The sequence below is a fragment of the Coturnix japonica genome, chromosome Z, assembly GCF_001577835.2.
Source record: "Coturnix japonica isolate 7356 chromosome Z, Coturnix japonica 2.1, whole genome shotgun sequence".
In the NCBI taxonomy this organism is placed as follows: Eukaryota; Metazoa; Chordata; class Aves; order Galliformes; family Phasianidae; genus Coturnix; species Coturnix japonica.
The window spans coordinates 1,621,338-1,635,497 of NC_029547.1; the positions used below are offsets into that span (position 1 = coordinate 1,621,338).

General features: G+C 41.8%; 1 protein-coding gene across 9 annotated transcripts in view; it reads left to right on the forward strand.

The window, feature by feature from the left end:
- The window catches only part of ST8SIA5 (ST8 alpha-N-acetyl-neuraminide alpha-2,8-sialyltransferase 5), a 49,453-nt gene extending 37,705 nt beyond the window's left edge, over nucleotides 1–11,748 (forward strand). For all 9 annotated transcript variants that reach the window (XM_032441485.1, XM_015887189.2, XM_015887192.2 and 6 more), the window contains 4 exons: nucleotides 1,770–1,914; nucleotides 2,654–2,766; nucleotides 5,012–5,104; nucleotides 6,144–11,748. In XM_032441485.1, the coding sequence (XP_032297376.1) occupies nucleotides 1,770–1,914; nucleotides 2,654–2,766; nucleotides 5,012–5,104; nucleotides 6,144–6,612 (820 nt within the window). In that variant the 3' untranslated portion in view covers nucleotides 6,613–11,748. The remainder of the gene's footprint in view (nucleotides 1–1,769; nucleotides 1,915–2,653; nucleotides 2,767–5,011; nucleotides 5,105–6,143) is intronic.
- The last annotated feature ends 2,412 nt before the right edge of the window (nucleotides 11,749–14,160 follow it).

The window sequence follows — 14,160 nt, forward strand, 5'->3', positions numbered from 1 at the left end:
TCTATGATTCTGTGATTTCAAAGCAGAATATAAGCTGCTTAATTCTGTAAGTCACTGGTGTGGTTCAAAGTTGTTATTTAGGATAAGGACCTAGAAATTTATCCCAAATTCTCTTTTATGATTACAGGAAAAAGCTGATATGAATTAATGAGAGAACGTGAGAATGCATGTGCTGAGTTAGTCACTAACATCTTTTAAAATAACTAATTGTTAGTCACAGACTTCTAGCACTTTTTTTCTGATGTGAGCTCCACAAATGTGTTTCTAATGTATATCTTTTTCTATAAAATATCTGATGGGCAGTTATCAAAGCCCATTATGACCAAGAAAAGAGCTAGGCACAATTAGAGCCTTTTGTCTTACAGATTCCTTTGAGATACTTAGCAGTTCAGAAGGAGAAAGCACGAAAATCTAGACTAAAGAAAACAATTTCTGGATGGTCACTCTCCATCAGCTGTCAGACATTTCCCTTAGGGAATGTGCCTCTAGAAAACTAGTAGGCTATTGGAGTAGAGAACATCTACTCTATCTATATTCCTCCTCCTTCTGGACTATTCCTTTTCTCTCAGAGAGTGGTCAGGCACTGGAATGGCTGCCCAGGGAGGTGGTGGAGTCACCATCCTTGTTGGTGTTCAAGAGGCATCTGGATGAGGAGCTATGAGATGTGGTTTAGTGCTTGTGGCAGGAACGGTAACGGGAGGATGGCTGGATTGGATGATCTTGTAGATCCTTTCCAACCTTGTGATTATATGTGACTCTACGTGATCTCTTCCAATTCCTTAATGCAGAACTAATGAAGAGCATTCTCATATCTCAAATATCACAGTTCAGTATGACTACCTGCATTTAATTAGATAATGATTTCATTATTTGGAATTACTCATTGAGTCATACAGACTCAGCTGCTGCCTTTTTCCAATTATTATATGATATCATTCTGCTTCAGGCGAGTATATGACAGTAACTGGACATCATTGAAATGTTTGCATTATTCCATATTTCCTTTCCAATTCCTGTAATAAAACCCACAGAACAGAGTGACTTTGTCTTTCAGCTCCTGAGGTCACTTATCCTGGAGACCAGGTACCTAATATGGCCATTTGGCTTTGACTTCACATTTATGTGTTGACCATTACATGTATTTTTCATTAAAAAGACAAGATGCATTGACTGAAACAAACCGGCATTAGGTTAAGTCATGGCTTTCAGTTCCTCCAGGAAAAGGAGAAAAGCATTAGGGAATGGACCCTTATTTGGAGAACTACTTTTCCTATTTACATTTCATATTAAACTTGAATTTTCTTCCAGAACACGAATCCCATTTTTAAGATTTCAAGGCCATGTTTGTTTACTTTGGAATATCTGCTCTTTTGTACCAGTGACAAAGAAGATGTTGGACATTTGTTTGAGATTCATCCCCGCATGAAGACTTTAACCCCTGTATTTCCTGCCCAGTGATGAGTGAATAATTTGCAGAGGATGGCAGCCCTCTAACTCAGAAAGGGACTAATTAATGAGGATGGTTTCCATGGGATATAGGTGGCATAAGCTCAGCTTGGGGATGTGGAGAAGATCAGTTTGCTTGTGGATTTCTCTGAACCTGTAATTTTCTAAAGGAGAATCCAGCAAACCATAATTTTATCCCCCATATTGTTAAAAAGAGGTGGGTTTTTTTCATTCAGAATGCCTTGTTAGCAGTAATAGTAACTGCAAATCCTAAAACACGCTATTAGCTCCTAGATCTCATTTCTCTCTTTTCCATGTTACAGATCTACGTTGTCGAGGTGTTGCAATGCTCCTGCCTTCTTGTTCACCACTCAGAAAAACACTCCCTTGGGAACTAAGCTGAAGTACGAAGTGGATACCAGTGGGATCTTCCACATCAACCAAGAAATCTTCAAGATGTTTCCAAAGGTGCATCTGTCCATCTAACTTGTCCATCTGTCCAAACTAACTTCATTCTACTTGCTTAATTACATCATATGCTGAGGTCACATTTAGAATCATGGAATCGTTTTGAGTTGGAAGGGGTCCTTAAAGGCTATCAGGTCCAACTCCATGCAGTGCAGAGGGGCACCCACAGCTCCATCAGGTGCTCAAAGCCCTGCCAAAGGTAGGGCAGTGAACAGTGTGGAAAAACCCTGGAGATAATAACCTCGAAATGTTATGCTATTATCACATCTCTCTGTAGTTTGCAGCATGAAATTACTGATAAAATATGTCTGTACAAAAAAAGAACACTCTTGTGCTTACCTAAACTTGTCCGTACATATTTGTTGGGTGTAGTACCATAATGGCTCTATTCTGCTTTCTGAGATGGGGCTGTCACTCATTCTGGCTTCTACAGCAGCAGTGTTATAAAAGCTAATGATAATTAATTAATGCTATTGGTACAGTTAGTGTAGCAAACACTAAAATTTGGGCTCCGTTCTGACGAATAGCTGTAATGTGCTGGTTTAGAGAGACCTCCTGGGCTTCACCATCTGCTCTGGGATCTTCAGACTTCTCCAAAGGACATAAGCATCTTGCGTGCTGTAGGCTTATGGTTCATGCTCCCGTGTGTAAATCAGAAAAAGGGAAAAAAAATAATAAAAAATATAGAAAAAGTCTTTTTCTGCTTGTGGAGATTAACCTGCTTTCTCTGATGTTGCAGGATATGCCATACCACCGCTCCCAGTTCAAGAAGTGTGCGGTGGTTGGGAATGGGGGGATCCTGAAGAACAGCAGGTGTGGCCGAGAGATCGACAGCGCAGACTTCGTGTTTCGGTACAGACTTTGTGTGTTTGTTCCTTTGTGTCCTGTTTTACTGGCACGTGAAGGACTGCAGAGCTATTCCCTCTCAAGTGGAAACTCTGGGTTTACAAACTGACCAAGTCAAATCTGTTTATTGCACAACATGGTGGTATTTTAAAGAAAACTTCCCTGTATAATATTTGTTTTAAACTTAAGATTCAAGGTGTTATTTCTTTCTACCTCCACGTGGACAGTAACTGACTTACTGGCAGCATTTGACATCCTTGTTCATCTTGCCCCGTTACTCAGGTTGTAGATTTATCCTTGCATGAACATTTGCACAGGCACAATGTCTCATGTATTTTCATCATCCTTAATATGAAGGAGGGTTACTTTTATTATTCTTAAGCATGTCTAATCCCTCTCTGCATCCTGCTAAGCTGTCTGTCTGGGTCATGGCACATGACAGCTAGTTCATGGATCCATGACCTGCTTTATAGAAAAGAAAATAATTTGACTTCTTTTGGCCCATTTTCTGACTTTGGGTACATTTTTGTAAGCTTAAAATAAGTGTTCTTAAATCAGCGACTTTCTCCAGCTTCATACCATCAAAAGTTAGTCTAGATGCAAGTCGTGGCATTCTAAACTTGACATCAAATGAAGAATGATGATGTACAGGCCCTAGACCCTACATTAATCCATTGTCCTAATTTTAATCAGTGAAAGAATTTAGGTTTCACATAATTGCCTTCAGTTTAAAGGGCTGTTGTACAGTGCACACATTAAAGAGGTGCAGCTGGTTCCTTTCCTCTGTGTTATATCACAGTGTGGTTGAAATGAAGGCACATGTTCTGCCTAAAGGTGACAAACTATTGAGTGGAAGTGGAAATGTGAGCAGCAAATATCATCCCTTGTGCATAAGAACTTTCAGTGTAGGTCCCTTCTTAACCTCTTTCCTGGATCACACCCACATAAAAAGAACATGCTAGTGCACAACATAGGAATTGGAACTGGATTGCGTTTGGTGTTTGGAATTTGTCAGAGATTTGAGTAGAAATTAAATGTGAATAAGTACAACACTACGTATGTGAAAAAACACCACCCGGTTTGCCATCTTCAAAACACCTGTGACCAGAATGACACATAAAGCCACGTTAAGGACAACCATCGTTGTCACTAACAAAATGTCATAAACTGCCTGTGGAGCATTGCTGCCATTCCACTGAACCTCCAAGACACCTGGGAAAGTCATTGTATTGTCAAGGTCAGCGGGATGCAAACAATATTTTTCTGTAAAGCAGATTTTGACAGCGGTGAGCTACAGCGCAAAATGCATACACAGCAGTTGCATTCACCAGTTGTTATGGTCTATCTCCATCTACTGGCAAGAGTGGAGATCTGTGGAGTGCAGGCTGGGATGTGATTGTCCTCTGAAGGGGTGAATTTTTGGAGCTGTAGAATTTACTTTGTAAGCAGAGTTTCCAGTGGAAGTGAAGCTGGTGTGAGTTGTGTTTCAGTAACTTCAGCATGTCTTGAGGGATGCTCTGAATTTTGTAAGACGAGATGAAGCTTTGCAGAACACAGTATCAAAGAATCATTAAGCTTGAAAAAGGCCTCCAAGATTCCCAAATCCAAATTATCACTTTCAAAAAAATCAAACTTGCTTTGAGTTGACTCTTCAAAAAATATTGAAGTTTCCTGAACCTGAGAAGGACTTTGAGGGATTTTTGTCCATTTCTCTGCTATCAAGCGAAGGAGAAAATATGTTTTTAGAGCTGGCAACTGCACTGTAACATTGTGAATTTTGAGAGTAATTGAGTGTAAGACAGCTGAAAAAGAATGTGTGCTCTTACACAGTGCTGGGAGCTGCCTGAAAGGGAAAAGGGAGGGGAGCAGGTTATTTTGGATTAATTAGAAACTGGGCTGATGTCTTTCTTGTAGAGCATTTCCCCTATATTCTGTAGAGTATAAAATAAATCACAACATTAAAGATACAGTTTGTATATTAATTATGGAATACAACAGAGCTGTTACTGAGGGAATCTTTGGTTGTAGAGGGTGATCATCCTGGGGGCTTTGTCCCAGTTCTGCTCTTTAATCACCAAAGTAAATAGCCAAACTGCTGTTAGAGATCAGAATGGAGGAACATCGGCTACCTCTGTGAAAATGGGACAGCTGCAACAGACTAGGGGAAGAGCTTGAATCAATTCTACTTTCTAGTGCTGGAAAGGTACAAGGAATTGTTTTTAACTTTCTTACTGATTTCTTTCCCTTACAGATGCAATTTGCCTCCCATCTCTGAGAAGTACTTAGCAGATGTCGGGGTGAAGACGGACGTTGTGACTGTCAATCCCAGCATCATTACTGAGAGGTTGTCTCTGCGCTTTGTGTTTCCATCTCCTATCCATTTTTCAAATGTATCTTTAACCAAATTCCAGCTGTTAAAGGGAATTTTTATTCCTATATTACTTAGAACTGAGACTATAAAACTTACTGAGTTGCAGAGCCATTAAGTTTCAAAAAGACCACTAAAACCATCAAGTCCAACCATCAACCCATCCTCATCTTGCCCCCAGTGATACATCTCCATGTTTCTTGAAAACCTCTGTTTCATTCTGCATTTAAATGATTCCACAGTGTGTGGAAACAGTAATAACTTAAAGAAAGGTGCGAAGCATTTAAACCTGCACACTGATAGTAGGGAGTGGGAAGCTGAAGGCTAACCAGAACACAACGGTAGAGCCATCCCACACTGTGCTGCAAGCCCCAGGTGGATGTCTTGGTCTCATTAGGTTGGAATTGACTGGATCCCACCCTGAGAGATTAAGTAAAGTAATACACATCACCAGATTTAAAACAAAATACTATTTAAATACCAGGATTGACCGAGGTATTTCAATTCTATTTCAATTTAGAACCACCTTGCTGATGGGTTTGGGACCATGGGGCTGATTTCTGTTGTCCTTCCTTGTTCACGTGTTTCGTTTATTGAGCAACATAAAACCATGTGCTTGCCTTTGGGTTTTCTTTTAAATATTACAGTTAGGCATTGTGGAAGTGTTTTTGCTCTGCTTTTTGCCATTTTTCTGTAACGTCCTGTTCTGCATAGTGAGTTACACAGCTGAAAAAATTTATCATCACAAAGAAATGAGACATTAACAAAGTGTTCAATGACAACGTTGTCAAAATGCATTGTAAACAGAGGGGAGAATGTGTTTTTTTTCTAATATCCCCCATCTCTTTGCCCTGCATTCCTTACTGACAATTTGGCTACAGATCTAAATGTATTCTCTTCATCAGTTGAGACATATCTCAGTTACCTCTGCCTCAGAATTTTTTGTCATAAAAGCCTGGTGTGTTCAAACTGATCCGTACTGATCTGAATATCACCTGCATCCTTTCCCCTTTAGGTTTCATAAGCTGGAGAAGTGGAGGAAGCCTTTCTATGACGTGCTCCAGGTTTATGAGAATGCCTCCGTGCTGCTGCCGGCCTTCTACAACACACGCAACACGGATGTCTCCATCAGGGTCAAGTATGTCCTGGATGACTTCGAGTCCCAGCAAGCTGTGTACTACTTTCACCCCCAGTATCTCATCAACGTCTCACGCTACTGGCTGGGCCAAGGGGTGCGGGCCAAGCGGATCAGCACGGGACTCATCCTGGTGACTGCTGCTCTGGAGCTCTGCGAAGAGGTCCACCTCTTTGGCTTCTGGGCCTTCCCCATGAACCCCTCAGGGATTTTTATAACTCACCACTACTATGACAATGTGAAGCCTCGCCCTGGTTTTCATGCGATGCCCTCGGAAATCTTCAACTTTCTGCACATGCACAGCAAGGGGATCCTGCGGGTTCACACCGGAACCTGCGGCTGCTGTTGACAAGGGCACTTCTTCCTCTGGTGCAAAAGTGCATCAGGAACTCGATGCCTGTGTACACCCTGAGATTATGCAATAGTTGTTTGATATAAATTTCCTTGAGGCATTGCATCCCATAGGATCTATGTGACCAGCATCCTTCCTGCTAGCAGAGTCGGGTCCATAGCAGTGTGGGTGAAGCAAAACTCCTCTGTCCTGAGGTGTGCACTGCCCTGGGAAGCAGGTTGGATGAGAAGCACATCTCCAATAGATTTAGAAATATACAGAGCACATAAATATAACTGTCATTTCACCATGGATTAGATCACCAAGCTTTTAAGGAGAATTGGGGATGGAGAGTTTCAGCATAGACTGTATGGCTTTACATAGGCTTTTGAGTTGAGTGCTGTGGGGCACTGTCAGCTTTTACTGAAAGCACTGTTCTCTGGCATTTGGGTTTTTGAAAATACTCTTTGCTTTGTAGTTTTAAGGGCAGCTGTGTAACTTGAGGTCATTGTTCAGTAACGTCACAAAGTATTGTTGAAAAACAGCAGATAGGAGAGACAGGAATAAACAAGGTCACCTTATGAAATCTTTCAGCTGGGATAGAAGAGAACTCCCATTTGCAGTAACAGGTCACTGTACTGACCATGGTGTATGGTTGTTCTAGAGCTTCTTTCTTCTTCTCATATCATGCCTGGCCTACTCTGCTGGTAACATTTTCTTTCCCACTGCAATCTTTTCCTTTTTGCTAATACATGTGCAGTGTCTGCTTTCTTCGACAGTGACCATCAGCTTCAGATTGGAGACCTTCCCAATTCTTTAAGCTTTCCTTGGATTGAATAGTGAGAAGGTTACCCTAGTTAGATTTTCTGAGTTCATTTTTGATTCAGTTATCGCAGCATTAGATGGAAAAGGACTTTCTCCTCTGTTTTATTAAAGACTTTTGTAGGAGTATTCGAGTGTTGATCCACTGTTGTACAGCTCAAATCAAATATTTTCAGATGTCTGTGATAAATACCTGCAGGAAATGAAGTTAAAAGACAGTGAAGATATTAATGGCTTGAATTATGATGTCTGAATGCGGCATTTGTTTGTGCTGAGAATGTTACTAGGATAATAAAAGGGCTGATGTATTCTTTGAAGTGTTGCCAATGTAACTTAGTCATACCAAGCTTGGTTTTCTACCTGATGCAAGTTACCTTGGCAAAACCCTGGTGCAGGACAGATGCACGTGTTTAGTGTGAAGCACTTGGGCTGCTGTGCAGTGCTGTTGTCTTGTCCTTTCCAGACTGCAGAGATTTTGAATTTAAAGTGCTTGTCCTCTCTGAGGGCTGTGTTCCAATCAGAACTGTATTTGATTTTGTTATGTGTGTGCACACAAAGCTACTTTTAAAGCCTCTGTGCTGTGCTGACAGCTCTGACATTTAAAAGGGTGTAAAGGAAGCGAAGCACAGCAGTCGCCATTCCAGAAGTCCCTGCTGACCATACAGCATTGACCTGGATGGTGTGCAGGAGTCTGAATTTCTTTTGCACCAGGCTTCAGGTCTAATTAGTTCAAAAACAACCCATTTCTCTGTTGAAGTGTCAGAGCTCGGTAAGTGCCATCCAGGGGTAGGCAAAGGATTTGTGCTTAAGCTTTGTGCATTTGTCTTGTGCTTTTGGTCTTAGAGCTGTGTGTTGGTGAACTGTATCACAGTACACCCAGAATGAACCTACAGGTGAAATGGTTTCCTAGATTTAATAAGCAAAAGAGGTCTTTGTCTTGGGTGTGTTTTGTAAATTAATGTGCAAAGGGCTTTGATAACGAAGTGCTGTAACAGAAGTGCTTTGTAGAGAGCAGCATGACCCGTGGGCTGGGCATCTTGCTGTGTGTTGAGCTTTATCATAATGAAGCCAGCACCTGTCTACCTCACTTCTGCCCGAGTGAGGGCCTGGTGGTGACTTGGTTTGCTTTGCTGCTGCTGCTTTGCTGGGGATACACTCTTTGGTAAGAGTTTTTCTTCGCTATATTGATTGAAGCGAGCAAAAGGAGTCTGATCTATTGCAAGAGGTACTTCAGAAAGATGGGAAGGCATTTGAGAAGCATCAGCATGTTGGAAAGAAATGGAGCAAATCCCCGTTTGGTTGCAAAATTTCTTCTGGACTTTTTGGTCAGGCAAAAGGATAAGCGAAGCTATAATTACAGCAACCTCTAATTGCAGGGACACAGACATTTTCTTCCCCTTGTTTGCTTCAGATAAATTAGCAATGTAAATTCACCGAGGCTACACTGTATAAGTGCAGTTTTACTGTGTTTAGATTTTGATGGATTATAGGTCTATAACTACTATATATTTTTAATGATTTTAAAATGCACATGCGGGCTACTTGCACATATGCACCAAAGGCCCAGTCCTGCAACTTTCATCTTAAAAGAGCTCCCATTCCAGTTGGTAGGTATTTTATTTGTATAGGTATTGCAGAAACAAACCCAACCATGTCTCTGGAGATATACATAGGTATATATTAGCGATGTTTAGTGATAGGACTGGAGGGAATGGCCTCAAGTTGTGCTAAGGGGACATTCAGGTTTGGATATTAAGAAAAATTTTCTCTCTGTTAGAGCTGTCAGTCAGGTTCTGGAATGGGCTGCCCAGGGAGGTGATGGAGTCAATGTCCAAATTGATCCAATGTCAAAGAATTGTTTAGATGTGGTACTAAAGTACATGGTTAGTGGGGAATTATTGGTGGTATTGGTGGCAGGCAGACATTGGACTAGATGATCTTGAAGGTCTTTTCCAACCTTCATTATTCTATGACTCTTTATTAGATGAGATTTAGGGAGTGATTTGCAAGCTAGAAAGATTCTTACAGAAATATATATATAATAGTCCTTGAAAGGAAGTGCATGCTGCAACATGTTTGCTTTCTGATCTGTTTTTCAGGTGTTGCTCAAAAAATAATTGCAAAGTGAGAGCGTTTTTGTGAGCAATTTGGAAGCTTTCAGATTGTTCTCGGCCTTCTTGCTTTGCATTAGGCACTGGAAAAACCACATTCCTGCTGGTGTCCAGTCTGAAGGTGGGGATGGTGCCCCCAGAGGTCTCAGCCATGCACAAGTCAATGAATAAAGCCGTTATCTCTCATCCTGAGCTCAGATGGCAAGCCCAGCTGTCTTGCTGAGAAGATGAATTCTGAGGCAGGGAGAGAGAAAATTACAATACTGGGGATTAATCACCAGCTTCTGATATTATTTATGGGAATCTCTTAAGAAGTTCCTGAGATCTTCATACACTGACAATGCAAATTCAGTCAGAAAATCATGGCTGGGCCTGCTCCTCTTTGATAGGGTAATAGTGGAGCTTATGGGCCCACCCACCAGTGCCGTCATCAAGGGGAAAAGAAGGCTTAATCAAAATACTTCAGCTGCTTGCTCTCAGTTTATGGGCAGAACAAATCGTGATAGAGGTTGGAAGGGATCCTCCTGTTTGGTTAGTACCCAAGCATGCAGTGAGCTTTGGAGCTTTCGCGCCTATGCTGAGAAGGAAACACTGTCAAAAATCAGCAATCCCTAAAGGCCAAAGTCACTGGGAAATTCTGGAATGAGCCGAGGAATAAAAGAGTCAGTACTTACACTGAGGGCCTTTACCAAAATCCAGTGAAATTCATGGTAAGTTTGGAATAGATCACAGCCAACCTGCAGGCTGTGTGCAGGGGGAGCAGCCCTTGTTTCTTACTCTCTTGTTTTCAAATATGTTTTTTATCTGTCGTAGATACAGTGCAGTAGCAATACTGTGTTTTTAATGGTTAGTGTTAGAAGAACAAAATCTGGAAGCCCAAGTGCCGTGAGCGTCACTCTCCCTTCCAGATTCCTGCACTTTCCATCCTTTCCAATTCATCTATGCAAAACATTTCATCGCGGTCGTGTAAATGAACCAAACCACAGTGAGCCCCTGCATCCTGCTGCGTGTGTGTGAATCACATGCCGTGAGAGAAGAGGGGTTCTTCTGCTTTCTTTGAAATGCCAGCGTGTAATTTGCCTGTGATACAATTGTGTTGAAGGTGGGATTCCCAGTGAGGCCAGTACAAAGCGTTCATTTGGCTTCAGTGGGAAAACAACGGGTCCAATGGTTGTGAGTCAAGCCTGCAACCCTCATTTCCAACCCACCCCCATGCACTATTACACTTCTATGTCTTACTGTCCTCCCGTCTAATGTGGGTGAGGCTGCTGTGATATCTGCATGGTATCCCAAATCGTTGGCAATTGTACTTAAGTGCTTTTGTAATGAATCTTAAGGAAAATCCAAACATACTCATTGGGGTGAGGGAGCCTGAATCCCAGGCTTCAGCACCTCCCATGTTCCTTAAAGCCTGAGCATGAGAAACATCAGCAATGAGGGTTTGGGCTGTAGCGGGAAGCCTAAAGAAAGATAAATACACCTCAGCATTTCAAGGATTGAAAGCTGTAAATATGTTACTGGTACGTCTGACTTGTGGTTGGACTAGATGATCTTAGAGGTCTTTTTGAATTATAATGATTCTATGATTCTACGACTTTCCCTTTAGAAGCCATAAATGTTCTCAGTGTTTGACCTTTGGGTGAGTTGCTGTGTGTTTTTAACCCTACTAACCACTGTAAAATGTGTTAGAATGTAAAATAGCGACAGGCTGAGCCAACAAGATCAAAGTGTTGGCTGGTTCTTGAAACGTTCTACCTGAAACTGTGCGCTTTAAGATGGACCAGGATACTGAAATAGGCATCTCATTGCTCCCTACAGCGTATGGAGATGGTCGTTGTTGCCCAGAAATGCTGGATCAAAATGGCATCTTCATGCTGAGGGAGGTCAGGCTGATGCAAAAATAAAGCTTGTTCCATAATTGTTATTTCTGTATGGTGGTGACGGCGGGGGTGGATAGACCCAAGCAGAGCCATGGTAATTTCATGCTGATGTTAAAGCCATCGTGCCCATTGACTCACCTTTCTTTTCTTTCCGTCTGCCACCCTGTAATCCTTGCTTCTTTCTGTAGCTGTAATATGGTTGTAGTAGGAAGCCTATCAATTGATGTAAGCCATAACTAAAGCAGTAATCAGGGTACTTTCTTTTGTCTGTATCACTGTGTTTGAAAGATGATTTGACTCTATTGAATAAACCTCTTTAACAGTTTTATGGGAAAGGCTGAGCCAATTTTTGTGCCTTCAGACTCATGTTTTGCTCTTCTGTGTCTCTGAACAGAGTGGGATGGAAGGTCAGCTGGGAGAAACCCATTCACATAGCTGGCAATTAGCACTGCAGACTTACATGGCCTAGCATCATGTGCATATGCAGATATACTAAACCACATGCAGGGTTGGATGGTATAAATGCTGTAAGAGATGTAAATTTGGTATCTTAACAATATATATGGACACAGATAAGTCATTACTAGAGGTAACAAGCTGTGCATAGACAAGCATTGAAAAGCCTCTGCAATCCATGGGATTCGCCTGCTTAACACCTTCCTGTCTGCTCTGTCCTCCCCTTTACATCATGAGTAAACCTCCTTCCTTTAGCTCTGGCTGATCTTCCATAGCCTTACACTTCCTTCGTTTTTAACAGCATCGGGAGGGTTAAAAACATGATTCTGCAGTTATTCACAACCTTTTCCTTTTGTAACTGTGTGTTTTCCTTTGACTATCTGTTGTTTCAGATTGTAGGAGTGGGTGATGGAAGCAGAATAGCAGCGCTGTTCTAAGGTAAATGTAAATGATTCGGAAGACGCAGAGATGTGGTGAATACAGAGGAATCTGTTCTCGTTCCTGCTGACATTAAGGCTGATGGATGCACTTCCTTCCCACAGCTGCTTGTGATTATTGTCAGTGATTATTCAATCAAGGAGAGGAAACGTAGAGAGGGAAAAATGAAGAGACAAATTGACACTGTGTGGTGTAATTGCCGTCTATCATGTTGCAAATTGCTCAGCTAAGCAAGCAATCAAGGAATGGTTCATTTCCTTGAGATCGCAGCATCCGTCATGTTCCTTAGTGGCATTTTCAGCCTTTCTTCTGAGGAGGGATAAGCAGAAGGACACAGAGAATTAGGGAGGTGCTTCACTGCATCTGACAGCGCCCAGCAGCGGGTTCATGGGGAAAGAGCAGAAGAAAGAAGGAAAAGTAATGAGTGGTCCTCCTGCTGGCATTCTCTCCAATTGCAATTGCCAGTTTTTGTTTCAGGCCTTGTTAATAACTGCGTGGTACTGAGTGACGGAGTTTTGCTCTGTGCTGAGTGATGAATGAGTCCTTATGCCTTTGGGAACTGCTGCTGCCTTGCTCCTAAAGCAAGCAACATGCCTTCAGGCTGTGGGACTTGCTAGATCCTCATCTCCCTTCTTCCCCTGCTGGCATTGCCTCCTGAAATATAACCTTTTAAACGAGCCTTTATTTAAGCTTTTGTTTGGTTTTTGCCCACCAGAGGATCTATTCTTTGGTGGTGAATTGCTGGCAGTTGGGATTTCTATCACTTCCTTGTTCTCCTTCCCTGAGGCTTTGGCCATCTCCAACTCATTCACATGGGCTGGGCAGAGGAATGAAGCATGTAAACCCAGAAAGGAGCTGTTGATCATCACCGAGAGGAAAACTGATAATTCTGCTAATAATCTGCATTCTTTACTGCTCAGAAAACAAATTTATTTGTCTCCCTGATGCTGTTCTGCTTGGGCGTTCCTGTGGACGAGTGGCACGTGATGATAAATATGAACCATGCGCTGCTTTTGCTCTATAGGACTTGGATTGAATTTTCCATTTCCCACGCAGGTGTTTCATGAAGAGGTCTGTGGTGCAAATATCCGTGGTTTTGTTTCGCTTTGCTTTGCTTTCATTTCAGAGGTGTCTTCTCAATCACCCCTTTAATAAATCTCTGGGAAGCTTTGTTTCTCAGGGCAGCATTTTGAAGCAGCTGTACAGCAGTGATGGATTTCAGTATCACACCGCTTGGAAAACTCATCAAGGAGGTTCTTTCAATGATGATGAGAATGAAAATCGACCACTGCCAGGGATTTATTTTCCCTCTCAGTTGCACAGGGCTGCTGCAATCCCTGCAATCTTGACTCTATGGCAGGGCAGGTCTCTAATTATACAGAATAAACCTGCTGGCAGCACTTTATTTAGACCGTGAGCAGAATTAATCATCTTCTGGGTTGGTGAGAATTGCGGTGGATATCACTCTGAAGGTGTTAATTTTTTCACTTCAATCCTCTTTTATTCCTATCTATCTCTTTAATCATGCAGCAGTGGGCTTATCCCATTCCTTACTCTGACTCAGCAGAGAGATGTTACTCTAACCTTTAATTTTATACTGATAACCAGCAAGAAAAGGGAGCAAATTGCATTCACTGAGCAATTAAAACTGATGGCTGCATAAGCCGTCTTCCTCCATAGGAAAGATAGAACCGTGTCAGCTGATGGAGAGCTCTTAAGAGTTACTAATTTTCAGGAGATTTAATTTTTATTTTCTTTAAATGAAATAGAGGCATGAATAGCTAAATAATAATAATAATAATAAAATTGCAAATGTAGCATAAACCTGGAGTTAATTACCTGGAGTGGAACTTTGTGTT